At 38.2% G+C, this 15,345-nt stretch overlaps 1 protein-coding gene across 2 annotated transcripts; it reads left to right on the top strand.

Annotated features, from left to right (window-relative positions):
- The first annotated feature begins 1,102 nt into the window (after nt 1-1,102).
- On the top strand, nt 1,103-15,000 carry LOC122057220 (arogenate dehydratase/prephenate dehydratase 2, chloroplastic-like). 2 transcript variants are annotated; one of them, XM_042619245.1, is made up of 12 exons: nt 1,103-1,487; nt 1,636-1,715; nt 1,810-1,902; nt 3,005-3,205; nt 3,297-3,377; nt 4,540-4,635; nt 10,662-10,739; nt 10,956-11,045; nt 11,155-11,222; nt 11,381-11,462; nt 11,543-11,616; nt 14,622-15,000. In XM_042619245.1, the coding sequence occupies exons 1-11, from the start codon at nt 1,226-1,228 to the stop codon at nt 11,600-11,602; spliced, it is 1,191 nt and encodes a 396-aa protein (XP_042475179.1). In that variant the 5' UTR covers nt 1,103-1,225; the 3' UTR covers nt 11,603-11,616; nt 14,622-15,000. The 2 variants fall into 2 exon arrangements, with proteins under 2 accessions (XP_042475179.1, XP_042475178.1); XM_042619244.1 differs by having other exon boundaries at nt 1,104-1,532.
- Nucleotides 15,001-15,345: the final 345 nt, after the last annotated feature.

Genomic DNA, 15,345 nt, shown 5'->3' with positions numbered 1-15,345 from the left:
TTTGGGGGGGGGGTAAAATATGTATTCTACAATCATTAAAGGGTCGGGCCAAGTCGGTGCACAATAGGCCGGTCTCGGTCGGTCTCGATCGGGCGCCTGACGGTCCAAGTAGCAAAACCGAGACCAACCATTTATAAACGAACCGGGCTCAAGCCCAACACATTTAATAAATGGTCCGGGCCAGGCCGATCTATAAACGGTCGATCTCGATCGATTTAGTCGGGTCAAGCCATGAATTGACACCCTTATGCATGTGTAACCAAGCCAACCTTGCACACAATGTCTTTCCTGTGACAACCAAGTTATAATGCTTGTGGCCTACCATGATACCATGTTAGAAGCCATGGCACCAAGGGGGATTAGGCACACAGCCCTCCTAAAGGTTGCCCTTAAGCTTTTCATGGTTTTCCAAAAGTAAACATGGGCCTCTCATTTTTGCATTATAATGAATGATGGAGCGTCATGAAGCAATTAACTCCCACTCCAAACACATGTCCACCTCCCACACCAGAAAGAGTCATCATCAAACCATCAAACACGTCAATGCATGCTAACCTATGTGTCATGGCCTTGCCCATAGAATGTTTGTGACAGTCTAGCCTGAGGCCTCGAGACCCCAGAACAAAGGAACCTTGTTGAACCCACAAATCCTTGTATTGTATGATTTCTTTTTTATTCATTTCTTAATTAATTGTTTATGATTCCATGATGGATAAGCCATTTATCCCAATTGCCTAACCCTACACATCCAGTGAACATTGCAAGTAGAGGTATCAAGATTGAGACTGAAATGGTTAGCCAATTGAAATCGGTGCATGGTGGCGTCACGCCATGTATGAAAAAACAAGAAAAAAAACTGACCGAACCAAACTTTTTTTTTTTTTGGTGGAACCGAACCAACCGTTTAACACTCTATAAACTATAAAGGGTCGCGGCGTCGCGCCATGTTTTCTCGTTTGACTATAACAGACCTGTCCCTACACTCTACACCATCCAACAGTTGGATGGGCATCATATAGCCAAAGATTCTAATCTAACGTTGTATATAGCCCGATAGCTGTATTTTTCACTTGGTTTATAAAACCATTCTCGTTTTCTTCTGGTTATTCATTTGTTTCACATTCAAAGCTGTCCTCCACTCCTTTCCATCTGTTCATCTATGCCGGTAATCTGTTACAACATTAACAAGTAGTAGTCGGGCTTGGAGTGGGAAGAACGAGAAGTAATGGCGGCATTGTCGCTTCAAGCTGGGAATAGCCTTCTCTGCCAGCAGCAGCGACTCTTATGGAAAATTTCTTCTATGGATCCAAGTCTATATGAGAGAAAATTGATTAAAATCCATTCGAGAAAATCCCTGATATGTTGCTCTCGGAACGCTTTTGCGTTGGATTATATCCCAGAGTATAAGATGAAGATCGCTCGAGAGCTGGAAGTCATGTTTGGTGTGGAAGATTATATTCCTTCCAAGGAGCTCGGACTCAAGTTTGGTATTGGAGATTCTCTTGCTTTCAAGGATTTTGAATCGCTTTCACGTATGAAAAATAATCCTTACTATTTATGGTCATACAATCATCTTTCTTTCTTTAGTCATTCAATTTTTCTTTTTTTCTTTTTTCAATCCAATGATTTTCTCAGGGCATCTATCTATCACGGATTTGGAGACCGATTTGCAGAATTCGCTTAACCCTAGCTCTCGATTTCGTGTCGCGTACCAGGTTTGGATTTACCATGAGAGGTTCTTTGTTCGTATCAATTCAGAATCAGAGGTTTTTTTTGTTTTGTTTTTTTTTTTTTTTTTTTTTTTCCCAGGGAGTTGAAGGTACCTCCAGTGAATCAGCGGCTGAAAAGGTGTACCCGAATTGTGAAGCTATTGCGTGTGAACAATCCGAGACTGCTTTCAATGTGAGACATCTTTTCCTTTGTTCAATCCTGTTTTGTCCTAGTTTTGCCTAAGCTACAATCTGCAACTAAGATGTTATTAAGTAACATATTTAAGTTGAGCTTTATAGGAGCATTGCCCTTGAACTTCGAATTCTATTTAGATGCATTTGATTAGAAGTGTAGTGAACCAAAATACGCGAATTTGAAGTAAAGTCAACAACTTTATTTTCTTTACCCTGCTTTACTTTCAACCTAAAAAATCCATTTGATGAGTTTAGCTTTTCATTTCACTTCACTCCACTTCTTTCTAAATAGTGTCTTAGAGATGCGACAGGAGAAAAATCGGAGAATTTGTGTGTCCAATGGTTATTTCATGCAACTATCTGAATTCTGATCTGATTTGGATATTTGAATTAAAATCCTGTAATATTCAATTAACATTTAAATGTTTAAACATTGACAATAATAAGTAATACATAATTGTTTTTTCTTATGAAAATTGTATAATGAGTAGAAGGTGTAATATGTATAAAGTCTCATCAACAAATAATTATCTTTAATTTTTAGATTAAAACTTTTAGACGAGATATATTCACATCTTAATTTGTATACAGTTATTATCAGAGACAAAAAGTATGCGGATTGGTAGTTTATATTTGATTGTGATGTCGATCCTCCCCCCCCCCCTCTTCTCTTGAAGGGCGGATGCTTTCAAGATTCTTAAGGTGCCAACTCCTAGAGTCTGTTAATGTTCACCTATTACATTGATCTTCTCCTTTTATCTCTTTTGGCTATTTTGTTTTTGGATTTTCCTTTATCCCATATCCCAATTTATAATCCATCAATATGCCTCTAATCCTTCAAATCTTCAAAATCTCATTTAGCTTTTTATTGATACCCGCCCATAGTAAATGCTATTTTATCATAATACTTAATCTTCAACTCTGGCCTGTTCAACGTATAGATCCAAAGAATACTTCTCCACATCTCACTATTATCAACCTCTAACTATAACTACCAACCACCACCTAAACACCCTCAAACTTGGCCACCCTATTCGGCCTTTGATTTGTTTTTTGTATGTATACTCTTTGAAGCATACTTTGTATTTCTTTCCTTGTAGGCTGTTGAAAATTGGCTTGTTGATAGAGCAGTTTTACCAATTGAGAATTCTCTTGGGGGGAGCATCCATCAAAATCATGATCTCTTACTTCGACACAGTTTACATATTGTTGGGGAAGTATACCTTAAACTCCGACATTGCTTGCCTGCCAATTATGCTGTTGCATTGGAAGATCTAAGACATGTTATTAGCCATCCACAAGTATGTTAGCGTATTATCTTATCCGCTTATCTCTTTTAAATTTTATTTGAACTTCTTGTTAGGATATCTATTCGTGACCTTTACATCTCAGGCTCTTGCTCAATGTGAGAACACATTAACAAAGATGGGAGTCATCGGAGAAGCTGTAGAGGATACTGCTGGTGCTGCTCAGGTATGGTCATAAATTTGATATTTCTTCATTGGTTTGTTAATGCGGCAGAGTTTGAAGGGACCTAGTTCATGCCCCCTTTTCGCCGTCCCACTTTTAAAAGACCTAGTGGTATGGTCATAAATTTGATATTTCTTCATTGGTTTGTTAATGCGGCAGAGTTTGAAGGGACCTAGTTTATGCCCCTTTTTGCCATCCCACTTTTAAAAGACCTAGTGAAACAATTGAATGGTTCAATTATAATCAGAGGGGCCATCAGTCCACGTCTCTAGTGGTGGCAACACTTTGGTTTGGAAAACCCGGACTATTATTATGTGCATTTGGGGAGAAATTTCCATGCTAATTTAAGCAGCTCAGTACCTTCTTTGGAGTTTGGAGAAAACTCTGTGGTAGTCAGGTTTGGTCTGGTTGGTTAAGTGAGCAAATATCAGACCCAAATTAAAAAATATTTGGCAGGACCTTTAATTGCCTTTGTATTGTATATGGGATGCGTCCAAGAGGCAATTTAGAGCCAAAACTCAATGGCCTTATGAATGAGATCTTTTGGACAACCCATTTGGATGACCTTAGCCATCCGATATAATTTATGTGATCTTAACTTTCCATCATATCGGTGGATAGAGCCTTTCCTATACTGCCTGTATCTAATTGTAACCTAGACATGAACGATCACCAAAAAGCACCTTTTTTGCCTCATGACATGATTGGATGGGCCAAATTTTGTCGAATAGGTAGGACCCCTATGTCCCCTCCTCACATGCCAAGCTCCAGCCCTAACAGTGTCTGCCAATTGGCAAAATAGAGCTCTCAGGAACCAGGACTGTGAGAGAATACACAGTAATGGTCGAGTACCATTGGTGTGCATGGACATACATGGGAGAGTACGCAGCCTATCCAGATGTTTCCTTGTCTATTGGAATTACCAAACCATTTTACCATGTGGCAGAATTGAGGTTGACCGTGGAGACAAGCTTGTCTACATTAATTTTGTAGAGGCAAAATTGCTTATTTGTTCTTTTGGTTCTCAGGCTTAATGTAGAGTATTCTGAATTATCAGATGATAATGTTCATAGTCAAATGTACTTTTGACCATTAAATGTTTTGGTGAAAGGTTGAAATGAAGCTTTTTTCTGCATCAATATTTACTTTTGTTCTATTCTTGTAGAGTATTTTTGCCAACAAATTCCAAGATGCGGGGGCAGTTGCTAGCTCTAAAGCTGCACAGATCTACGGGTTGAATATTCTTGCTCACAAAATTCAGGTACTCCTGCAGATAACAGTCCCCCCACCCTAAATTAAGAGTTAAAGGGATTTAAAATTTCCTAATAATCGCAAGGGACTAGGATATGTGATGTTCAAATATCGAGAAACATATCTGAGATATGTAACAAATAGAACTGATGTAGGAGACAGAATAGAAAACTAAGAAAATCTGATTTATGATGCGACAGAAATCACCTAGGCAACAGCGTTCAGAAATCAGGCTCAAAGGATAAATCTGAAAGCTCCCAACCTTGATTTGAATCAACTGAAACTCCAGTTGAGTTCATATCATATCTATCAAATAAACAGGAATCTCAACCTTCTCTCAATGAAATCAGGTGCGATCGGACCGGCTTAGATTTTGTTCATTTTTCTAGGAAACATATTAATGGTTCCAAACCTAGAATAAAGTAGAGAGTCAATAGATCAGAATGCTTGAAACTCTGAGAATGGAACTGGAATGGAAGAGATAACAGAATAGGCTGATTTGTATCACAAGTACAGTTACAGAATTGTGTTGAAAAACAGAGTATCACAAGTATCAACTAGCATTTTCAATATAAGAGGAAAGAAAAGAGTTCTCTGACCTAATTTAACTTCGGGATGCAGAAATGAATTGAATTGAAAGAAGGTAGGAAAAGCTAGATTTGCCGGGAATCCTCCTCTGGAGACCTAGGTGTGTGTGGCAACGTTCAAAAAACAAAGAAAACTTATTCTGCTGTTCTTGTACTTTTTTTTGTTTGGAACAGAACTTGTATGTGTCATCCGTTCTGGTTTTTGGATGGAAAGAAAAGCAGTTTTGATGCCTTATGACAAACAATATAAGCAAGCTAAAAACAAAAAAAAAAACAAAACAAAACAAAACTGTGTGAAAACTAAAGTAAGAATCCTAGTTTGGATAGGAAAGCCCTATCCAAGTACAATTCGTAAGAAAATCTTAAAAAGCAAATTCCTAACACAATTAGGCCTTTTAAACAAAAAACTAGTGTTAACAGGAAGAATGGGAGAATGCTTATGTGTCTTCAACTGATCACACAAGTCCTCTATTTGTAACATAAAACCATGATAAGAGTCATGATTATCAAGATAGGAGTTCAAAACAAAACAAATAAAGTGTTTACAATTACACCCCCCATCCAGCCGCCCACTCTAATTAAGGTTGGTGGAGGGGTGACAAACCCCAATGTGCCCTTGCGGCACACTAATCCCTATTCCAACACACTCCCTCAAGTTTGCACATAAATGTCAATCATGCCCAACTTGACTAAACTAGGACGAAACAACTTTCCAACCAGTCCTTTAGTGAACACATCAGTTAGTAGATCACCAGACTTCACCAAGGAACACAAATCAAACCAGCATCCAACTTCTCTTTGATGAAGTGTCTATCAATCTCCACGTGCTTGATTCGGTCATGTTGTATTGGATTATGAGTAATACTAATAGTAGCCTTGTTATCACAGTAAAGCATCATAGGAAGACGAACAGGTACACCAATATTATCCAATAGTGTACATAACCATAAGTAACTCACAAATCCCCTGTGCCATGGCACGAAATTTTGCTTCAGCACTAGATCTAGCCACCACATTTTGCTTCTTGCATCGCCAAGTGACAAGATCGCTCCTACAAAGGTACAATAACCAGAGATAGACTTTCTGTCAAGTGAGCCAGCCCAATCAGCATCTGTGTAAGCTTCAACTCGGAGGTGATCATGAGGAGATAAGAAGATCCCTTTTCAGGAGCTAACTTCAAGTATCGTAAGATACGCATAACAGCTTCCATATGAGAGGAATAGGGATCATGCATAAACTGACTGACCAAACTTACAGCCACAACAATGTCAGGTCGTGTATGTGAGAGATATATCAGTTTTCTTATCAGCCGTTGGCAGTGGCCTTTGTCAACTAGTTCACCCTCCTTTTCCTTGTGACGACTACTAGCTTCCATAGGAATATCAGAAGGATGACAACCCAACATACCTGTTTCAGACAGCAGATTAAGGATGTACTTCCTTTGAGAGAGAAAGATGTCTTTTGAGGACCTGTCAACTTCAATTCTAAGAAAGTACCTTAACTTTCCAAGATCCTTTACCTTAAATTCTTTGCCTAGAAAACCCTTAAGATGATCAATCTCAGTGCTATCTTTTCCTATTACCAAGATGTCATCCACATAGACATGAGTATAGTAACTTTTTCACCAGATCTCTTTATGAACAGCGTGTGGTCAGCATTACTCTGCTTATAACCCACAGATGTCATGGCCTTGTGAAATCTTCCAAACCACGCTCTAGGTGATTGTTTTAAACCATAGAGAGCACGCTTTAGCTTACTTACCTTACCTTGAGTTCTTGAGCTAGAGAAACCTGGTGGGATTTTCATATAAACTTCCTCATCGAGCTCTCCATGGAGGAAAGTATTCTCTACATCAAGTTGTTAGAGTTCACATACTAAGTTCACAGCACATAAGAGTAACACTCGCACAGAGGTCAAATTGCAACTGGTGCAAATGTCTCCTGGTAGTCGTTTCCATAAGTCTGAGTGAACCCTTTGGCCACAAGCCTTGCCTTGTAACTGTCAATAGAACCATAGATCTTTTGTTTTACAACAAACACCCACTTACAACTGACAGGTCTCTTTCCAGGTGGAAGAGTCACAAGTTCCCATGTATCATTCCTTTTTAAGTCATCAATTTCTTCCTCCATTGTGGCCTTCGATTTTTCATACAAGAGCTTCTTGCCAATTCTTAGGGACACAAGTAGATGAAAGAGAAGACACAAAGGCACGATAGGAGGGAGAAAGGGAATCATATGAAACGACATGAGATATAGGGTGTTGAGTACAGGTCCTAGTGCCTTTTCTGAGGGTAATAGGTTGATCAGAGGGAGAGATTATACCTGAAGTATGAGGCTCAGTTGGTTCTGGATCCAGGCCTAGCGAAGGGATGTGTGTTGGTGCTGTAGTAGTGGTGATGGTCTGAAGTTGCTTATTACTGGTGTCTCTCCTACTATAAACTTGAAGAATGGAGTCATCAATTTGTCTCTAGAATTCATCGATGGTTTTCTGAACTGGAGTCATCTCCCCCTGAGTTGGAACAATAGGTTCTGCACTTTTACTATTTAGTGGAGCATGAGGATCCTGAGGTGATGATGGTGGGTATACTAGTGGAAGAAAATTCAAAGTCATCTCTTCTTAATAGTAACTCTAAACTCCCCCTGAAGAGGTGACGATGAGTAGTAACCAACAGATTCATGAAATTCAACATCTATTGTTACTATTGAATGCCGGGTAGGAGGATGGTAGCACTTGTATCCTTTCTGTGTTGGACAGTAACCCAGAAAGATACATTTCGTACTTCAAGGTTCCAATTTACCTTGTGAATGACAATCCCTAGCATAGCGGGCATACCCAAAAGTCTTTGGAGGAACCAAGAAGGATGTAGTCCTTGAAGAACCTCAATAGGAGTTCGAGAGTTGAAGACACGAGTTGGCATATGATTAATTAGGTAGGCTGCTGTGAGGGTAGCATCACTCCATTACTGAGATGGAACCTATCTACCAAACATCATGGATAGAGCAGTATCCAACAAGTGCCTATTCTTGCGTTCAGCCACCCATTCTGAGCAGGAGCGTCAACACAGCTTGTCTGATGAAGAATCCTATAATCAGCTAGGTATTTTTGAAACTAACCCTCCATGTACTCCTTTACAGTATCAGTATGCAGAATTTTCAGAATTGCATATAAACTGAGTCTGAATCATTTTATGGAACCGTTGAAAATAACTGAACTCTTCACTTTTGTGCTGCATAACGTAAATCCAAGTAGTTTTAGAGTGACACTTAATAAAGGATATGAACCACCTTTTCCCAGAAATAGATGTCCGACAAGATGGACCCTACACATCAGAGTGAATCAAATGAAAAATAGAAGAGCTTCTTATTTAAAGGTAAGTAACTGGAACGAGTCTGTTTAGCCAGATTACAGGCCTCACAAAAGAGTTCATCCCTAGTATATGATTTAACTAAATGCGAAAATAAAAGAGATAAGGTCCAAATTGGTGGGTGTCCCAAACGACAGTGCCATTGAGTCATATCAGAAGAAGCAGAGTGTAGTTGATGAGTTGTTGATGCTGCAGTAATAGGGAGACAACCATCATCAAACAAATAAAGACCACCCTGCATCTTACCACATCCTATCGTCTTCCCTATTTCTAGATCCTGGAAAATGCGATGGGAAGGAAAGAAGGTTACTTTACAGTTTAGGTCCCTAGTAAGACTACTAATGGATAGCAAATTAGCAGTAAAATTGGGGATATATAAAACTGAAGACAAAGGTATAGAAGAAGAACAGTATCTAAACACAAATCTGATCATAATCGACATTCAAGCTTGCCAAGAAATCATACACGCTAATATTGTCCACAGGTTTGGTATAAGCAGTACTGTCGTCAGCACTTTTGGGACGATAATCTGCATAATGGTCTAGTTCATACCATAAAGCTCGAAGTTTTGCATAATATTTGGATACAGTGTTCCTGCTGGGTAATGGTACGAACTTTCTTGCAAAGTTTAAATACTTGAGCATCATTCCCTAGCTGTCCATAAGTTTCCATGGCAACGGTCCAAATCTGAGAAGCAATATCTAATAGTAAAAATCCTTGAGAAATAAATTGATGAATAGAACCAATCAAATAAGACATTACCAAGGAGTCATTAGTGACCTATTTATGCTGAGGAGTGCCCTCATCAGAGGGTTTCTTTAATTTCCCTGCAATGTGTCCAGTGAGGCCTCTACCAGTAATGGTATGTAGATCTGGACCAGACAAGGTAATTAGTTCCGTCCAATTTCCCAAAGCTAATCCCAAAAGGCATATAGTCATTGTGACGTTCCATCAGACCTAGAGGTCATAGTAGTTACTTCAGTCATGATTGAACCAGTAAAAAATGGGCAATGAGAGAGAGAAATACCATATCTTCAAAAATCAAACGTTAGAAAGTGTCTATACTTGGATCGAATTACCCTGTAAGGGTAGTGATGTACTCCAAATAATATCAGGCTTGATGAAGAACTGTTGAGGTAAGCAAATTAGGGTTTTGGGAGAAAACCCCAATTGTCAAAGAAAATGGGAGATTTGATACAGAGACTTGGCAGATGGGACCACAAGTTTGGTCGATCTCCTTTGTGATGGTGACGATGATCTCAAAAATTCAGCCAATTCTGAGGAGGGAGTCCCAAAAATCGATTTAGTCATGGTTTTAGAGGAAAACCTTTTTTTTTTTTTGCACAAATAGATTTGTGTTGGTCTTGATCTCATGGATAATAATGAGCCTTCCAGGTAGCTGTACTTGATTTTCAAGAGGTAGAGATGTGTTCCTTAAAGAGGAAGAAACCACACTCCATAAAATAGAAGAATAAAAAATCGCAAAGGGTGAAGAACTCAAATTTTCTTGCAAGGGTTTTTGATATTTTAATTCATGAGGTAGGGTATAGGACAGCCACCAAATTCATAGGAATCACCTCATTACTACAGCCCTATGGTGGGTTAATGGGACGAAAGTAGGATAAGATGGAGGCTAACAAAGGTAATGGAAGGGAAAGTGAAGGTCTGTGATTCTTTGAAGGAGAACGGGCTTAGAACCTGAAAACCTAGATCAGAAATTAGGCTTTGATACCATGTTAACAGGAAGAATGGGAGAATGCTTGTGTGTCTTCAACTGATACGCATGTCCTCTATTTATAATATAAAATCATGATAGGAGTCATGACTATCAGGATAGAGTCATGGTAGAAGTACAAAACAAAACAAAACAAATAAAGTGTTTACAATTATACCCCCCATCCAGCCGCCCCGCTCTAATTAGGGTCGGTGGAGGGGGGAAAAACCCAAATATGCCCCTACGGCACACTAATCCCTATTCCAACAACTAGAAACTGAAATACTAGGAAACTAAAATAGAAACTATCACTAAAACTCCTAAAGCTTATTGATGTCATCTCATCTCACTCCATTATATCTTTTATGCAGGATGACACTATCAATGTTACACGGTTTTTTATGCTTGCAAGAGATCCCATTGTTCCAAGCACTGACAGGCCATTCAAGGTAAAATTTCAATTGTTAAATTGGGAATAGATCATTTTAATGCTATTTTTTGTGTGTGCTTTTTGTGTGTGTGTGTGTGTGTGTGTGTGTGTGTGTGTGTGAGAGAGAGAGAGAGAGAGAGAGAGAGAGAGAGGAAGAACATTTCCATTGGTTAGTTTGATCCATTCTTGTGATTTCCTTAACTTATTTGATGATGGATGCTATTAAATCTCTCAGACAAGTATAGTTTTCTCCATCAAGGAGGGACCTGGTGTTCTTGCCAATGCGCTAGCTGTTTTTTCAACGAGGGACATCAACCTCACAAAGGTACTCTCTTTTGTTCTTGAATTGGCTTTCTTCACCATATTCTTGGATGTGTATATGGATCACAGAGTTCTTTTAATAGTCTTACCTATTTTTTTTCCATTTTTACCAGATCGAGAGTCGCCCCTTGCATAAACAGCCCTTGCTTGTAACTAATGGCAGCGTCAATGGATGTACAATGTGATTACTGAGAACCTGCAACTTCCATTGCTTTTCCTAATGCATGAATACCATTTCTGCTTTGAATACAAAGATTTGGAGAATACGTATCTATCCAAAGCAAACAGATGGAACTCCTAGGAAAACTAGTCTTGATAAAATTTTAATTTTTCATACAGGTACTTTGACAATCTTTTCTATTTGGATTTTGAAGCATCAATGGCTGACCAAAGGTCTCAAAATGCCCTTAGGCATCTAGAGGTATGTTTTTTGTAATTGCATTTGAGATAAATGAATATTGATTTTGATTAGAAGCATCTAAAGTTTTACTTCCCTGTCAGGAGTTTGCTAAATTTATACGAGTACTGGGGAGCTACCCAACTTATGCTAGCTCGACGTGAATGCCCTTAAATCTGTAAGAATCTCCAATCTAGACACTAATTTCAGATACTGGGCAGATTTTTTATTTGTGCTCTTATGATTAAAGAAAAGAAAATTATATATAGTATGACTGAACCTTAGTGTGTGAATTTGATGAGGGTTTTGTATTCTCATATAATTTAGAGGCATTGGACTGGTCAAACCCCAAAATTCAGAATTACTTGAGAGGGCATGCAATGATTTTAATTTTCAATTATTTAAAAGTTATTGTTGTCTTATATGATTCTTTAAGTGTTATCGATGTTGTGACAACCCAGAACCTGTAACTACTAACTAGTACCTTCAATAGAAGAGAGAGGAGAGGTGAGGAGACTGCCAAGAGAGTAGCAGACTAGAGTTCAATTAGATTAGGAAACTACTTGGACAATATGAAACATAAAGCAAGAAAGTCTAGCCTAATTGGAGATAGAGATCTATCCTAACTCTGAAACGAACAAACGAAAAAGAAAAAACCTGGCCACGATTGGGGCAACTCCCTCTATTGTGGTTCATATCTTAAATTCTTAACAGATGTAACTGAGTTATTTGTATGTCTAAATAAGTTATACATTGTGTTCACATATTACGTTTATGGTCGTTAAATCTTACTATTGTTAGGTTCTGCTGCATTTCTACTGAATTCTGTGACCATTTTCTCTGTCTCTATCTTACAAAATATTGAACCATTATCATAGACAAATTTTAAAGTATTGGGTATTGTATTGTATTGGAGAGACACAAGACACTAAAAAAATACAAATGGAGATAGTCAAAATACAGTTTTGAAGCATACAACACTATAAATAAGTAATATGTAAAATATATCATGTATAAAAAGAGAACAAAAGAGTCAGGGGTAGACCTAAAAGGACTCTGGCAGATGTGGTGAGGAAAGACATGCATTGCTTAGGCCTTGTGACCAGTATGGCTTTGAACTGAGCTGATTGGAGAGTAAGGATCCATGTAGCTGACCCCATTTAGTTGAGATAAGGCTGAGCCAATTGAAGTTCAGTCATATGTGGAGAGTGCCCCAGTGGTTCATCCCGTTGATTGTCCCAAACAACCCCTGCCTCACTATTTCTGTGGGGTTGATTGTAGTCAGATTTTGGTGCATTTGAAACAATTAAACTCATTACCAAAAACAAAAAATTTAAGCACTCAAAAATCTATTATGGATACTCTTATTTACTCAATCATTGCCTGATGCAGATAAATCAGATAAAATGAACCATTTTAATGGAAATAAGTCTTGGGATGGATTAACCTATATATTGGGCCTTTTCTGTTTTTTTTTTTTTTTTTTTTGGTAACAGGCCACTTTGAAAAGAGGCATACCCAGTGCATGCGGCTCCTGTGACTGTGGGGTCTAGGGAGGGTCATACGTATGCATCCTTAACCTCACTTCGTGGAGAGGTTGCTTCCTGACTCAAACCTGCAGTCACTAAGTTGCAATGGAGCAACCATACTGCTGCACTGAGGCCCACCTTCTTGTAATTAGCCACTTTAATGGACCTGAAATATGGGTAGGAGATAGGAATCTGGGATTTAATTTATTATTTAGTCTAGTTTTTTTTTTTTTTTTACTTGTTATTAAAGTGTTTTAGTTAGGTTGGAGTAGCCGAGGAGGTCTTTATGAGTCCTCCCTTGTTTTAGGCTGCTTTCCTTTATTTTATGAGAGTATTAGTCGATTAAGACTACCTCCATAGTAAGCCATTGGTTGGAGGAGTTTTTTTATGCTGAGTTTGAGTTTATTCTTAATCTTTTATATAAGCTTGTAATGGACTTCAGCCCTGCACACAAACTTGATGAATGGAATTGGCTTTCAGCCGTTTAGTTCTGAGATTCAGAGCACCTATTTGCTGTGAGTTGCAGTGAAGGCTTGATGGAATTTCAAGCTTGGTTTGGTGGTATGCCAGCTCAGAGGTTCAGGTGGGATACTCGTTTCACTTCCTCCATTATCATTTTTTTATTCTTCTCCATCAGTCATACGGGTCAGATTTATCTTGTGCATCTCTATTTCTTCCTATTTTGTTTCTGATTCTGTTTTTGCTATTATCCCGTTACACTTTAGTTTATTAATCTGATTTCAAGCTTCAATTATAGTTTTAGTTCAGTTTCAATAGCCCTAGAAATCCTATCAATTTCTAGAGTCCTAGTTTGTTTCTCCTTAAAAAATCTCTTACTTCTGGATTTATCTTCCAATTCTGATTTCTGATTTCAGTTAAGGATTCTGTTTACTGTTTAATCAACACATTTGTCCATTAACTGATTCTGTTTTGAGTTCCCTAGGTCATGATATTGAATTATGGTTTCCTTTCTGAATTTCAGTTTCCTATTTCAAAAAGGATTCTCCCATATCTTAAAATCTGGTTGTTGGATTGCTTCCTAATTTTCTTGATTTGTTCCCTACACCTGATAGAAGCATTCAACTAGAATTATAGTAAGATTAGACTTTTCTTTCTGATATTTATTTCTCTTGAAATCTGGTTTGTTTCCTTTTCTTGTGATTCTGGAAAAACTCTTGGTTTTCCAAACCCTAGTGGTTAGAATCTGCTGTAATACCTTATTCTTTACATGGTAGCTCTTTGATGAAGCGCTTCTTTGTTTATTCCATGCTGGTGGTATTGATTTGGCCCAAGTGGGTTAAAAATTAAAATTGGGTGTTTACGCACTCATATCCGGCCACATTCAGACCAAAACATTGAGATGAGGATTGATTGAACTTGATTGTCCTTGGCTGAACAATATTCAGAAGGGAAAATACAGTTAGCTGCTCCAAATCTATAAGCTCCCATTTATAACTTGAATTACCTTACATTTGGTCAAATGGAAACTGAATAATTTATGGTAAAGAATATTGTCAGTCTTCTGCTCTATTCTTCAAGACCTTCGAGTTCTGTTCCTAACATTCAATATTGTCAGTCTTCAGCTCTATTCTTCAAGACCTTCGAGTTCTGTTCCTAACATTCTTATCTTCTCAATTCTCATTGGTGAATACAGAATCTGTGAAGGAGTGACTGTCTGGCAATACAATTAAAAACCGATGACTGCACTGAAGTTTCTTATTGTCAATTCAGATTTTGCCGGGTGCTGTGGATGAATCCTAGAGATTGGATATGGAATCACCCAATTTTCCTTTACCATTCGGGGGTTTCCCCTCTCCCATGGAAGGTTTTTAGGATTATTCAGTCTCCAACCCTGGTATTCATCTTCATAGTCCTGAACCTTTTTACTGAGGAGAAATTGTTATTGATTGTTCTTTATTTTCTTAGGTACAAACTAAATTGAGAATTTTTCTTATATCTTCATGTAAAATATGTATATGAAAGCAAAATCCCTTTATCAATATTATGATGGTGATACTATCAGGTTTTCTCACAAGTGCAGGTTTATACATGTATACGAGTAACAATATCTAATGTGACCCATGCTAAGATCAAAGGCCTGAGTGCAATTCTTGATGGATTAAGTATAATAGAGATTCATATTTGAATTTTCTGAAATCTAGGGCAACCAAATAAGAGGTAAACCTTCAATTAAGCACTGCCCTTGACACCCTGCATTAAGGATCAGGGCCACCCTTTTGAAGCACTAGATTTCCCTAGGACTCTGATCAGTTACTGAACGCAACGAGCTTGGAGAAAGTAACAAATTCCCTCCATCTATTTATTAAAACACAATTACAATGAACCAAAAGTAACCCAAGGGGTAGCCGAGTTGGCAA

The sequence above is a fragment of the Macadamia integrifolia genome, chromosome 12, assembly GCF_013358625.1.
Source record: "Macadamia integrifolia cultivar HAES 741 chromosome 12, SCU_Mint_v3, whole genome shotgun sequence".
NCBI classification, from domain to species: domain Eukaryota; kingdom Viridiplantae; phylum Streptophyta; class Magnoliopsida; order Proteales; family Proteaceae; genus Macadamia; species Macadamia integrifolia.
This window is presented reverse-complemented; position numbering and strand designations above follow the sequence as displayed.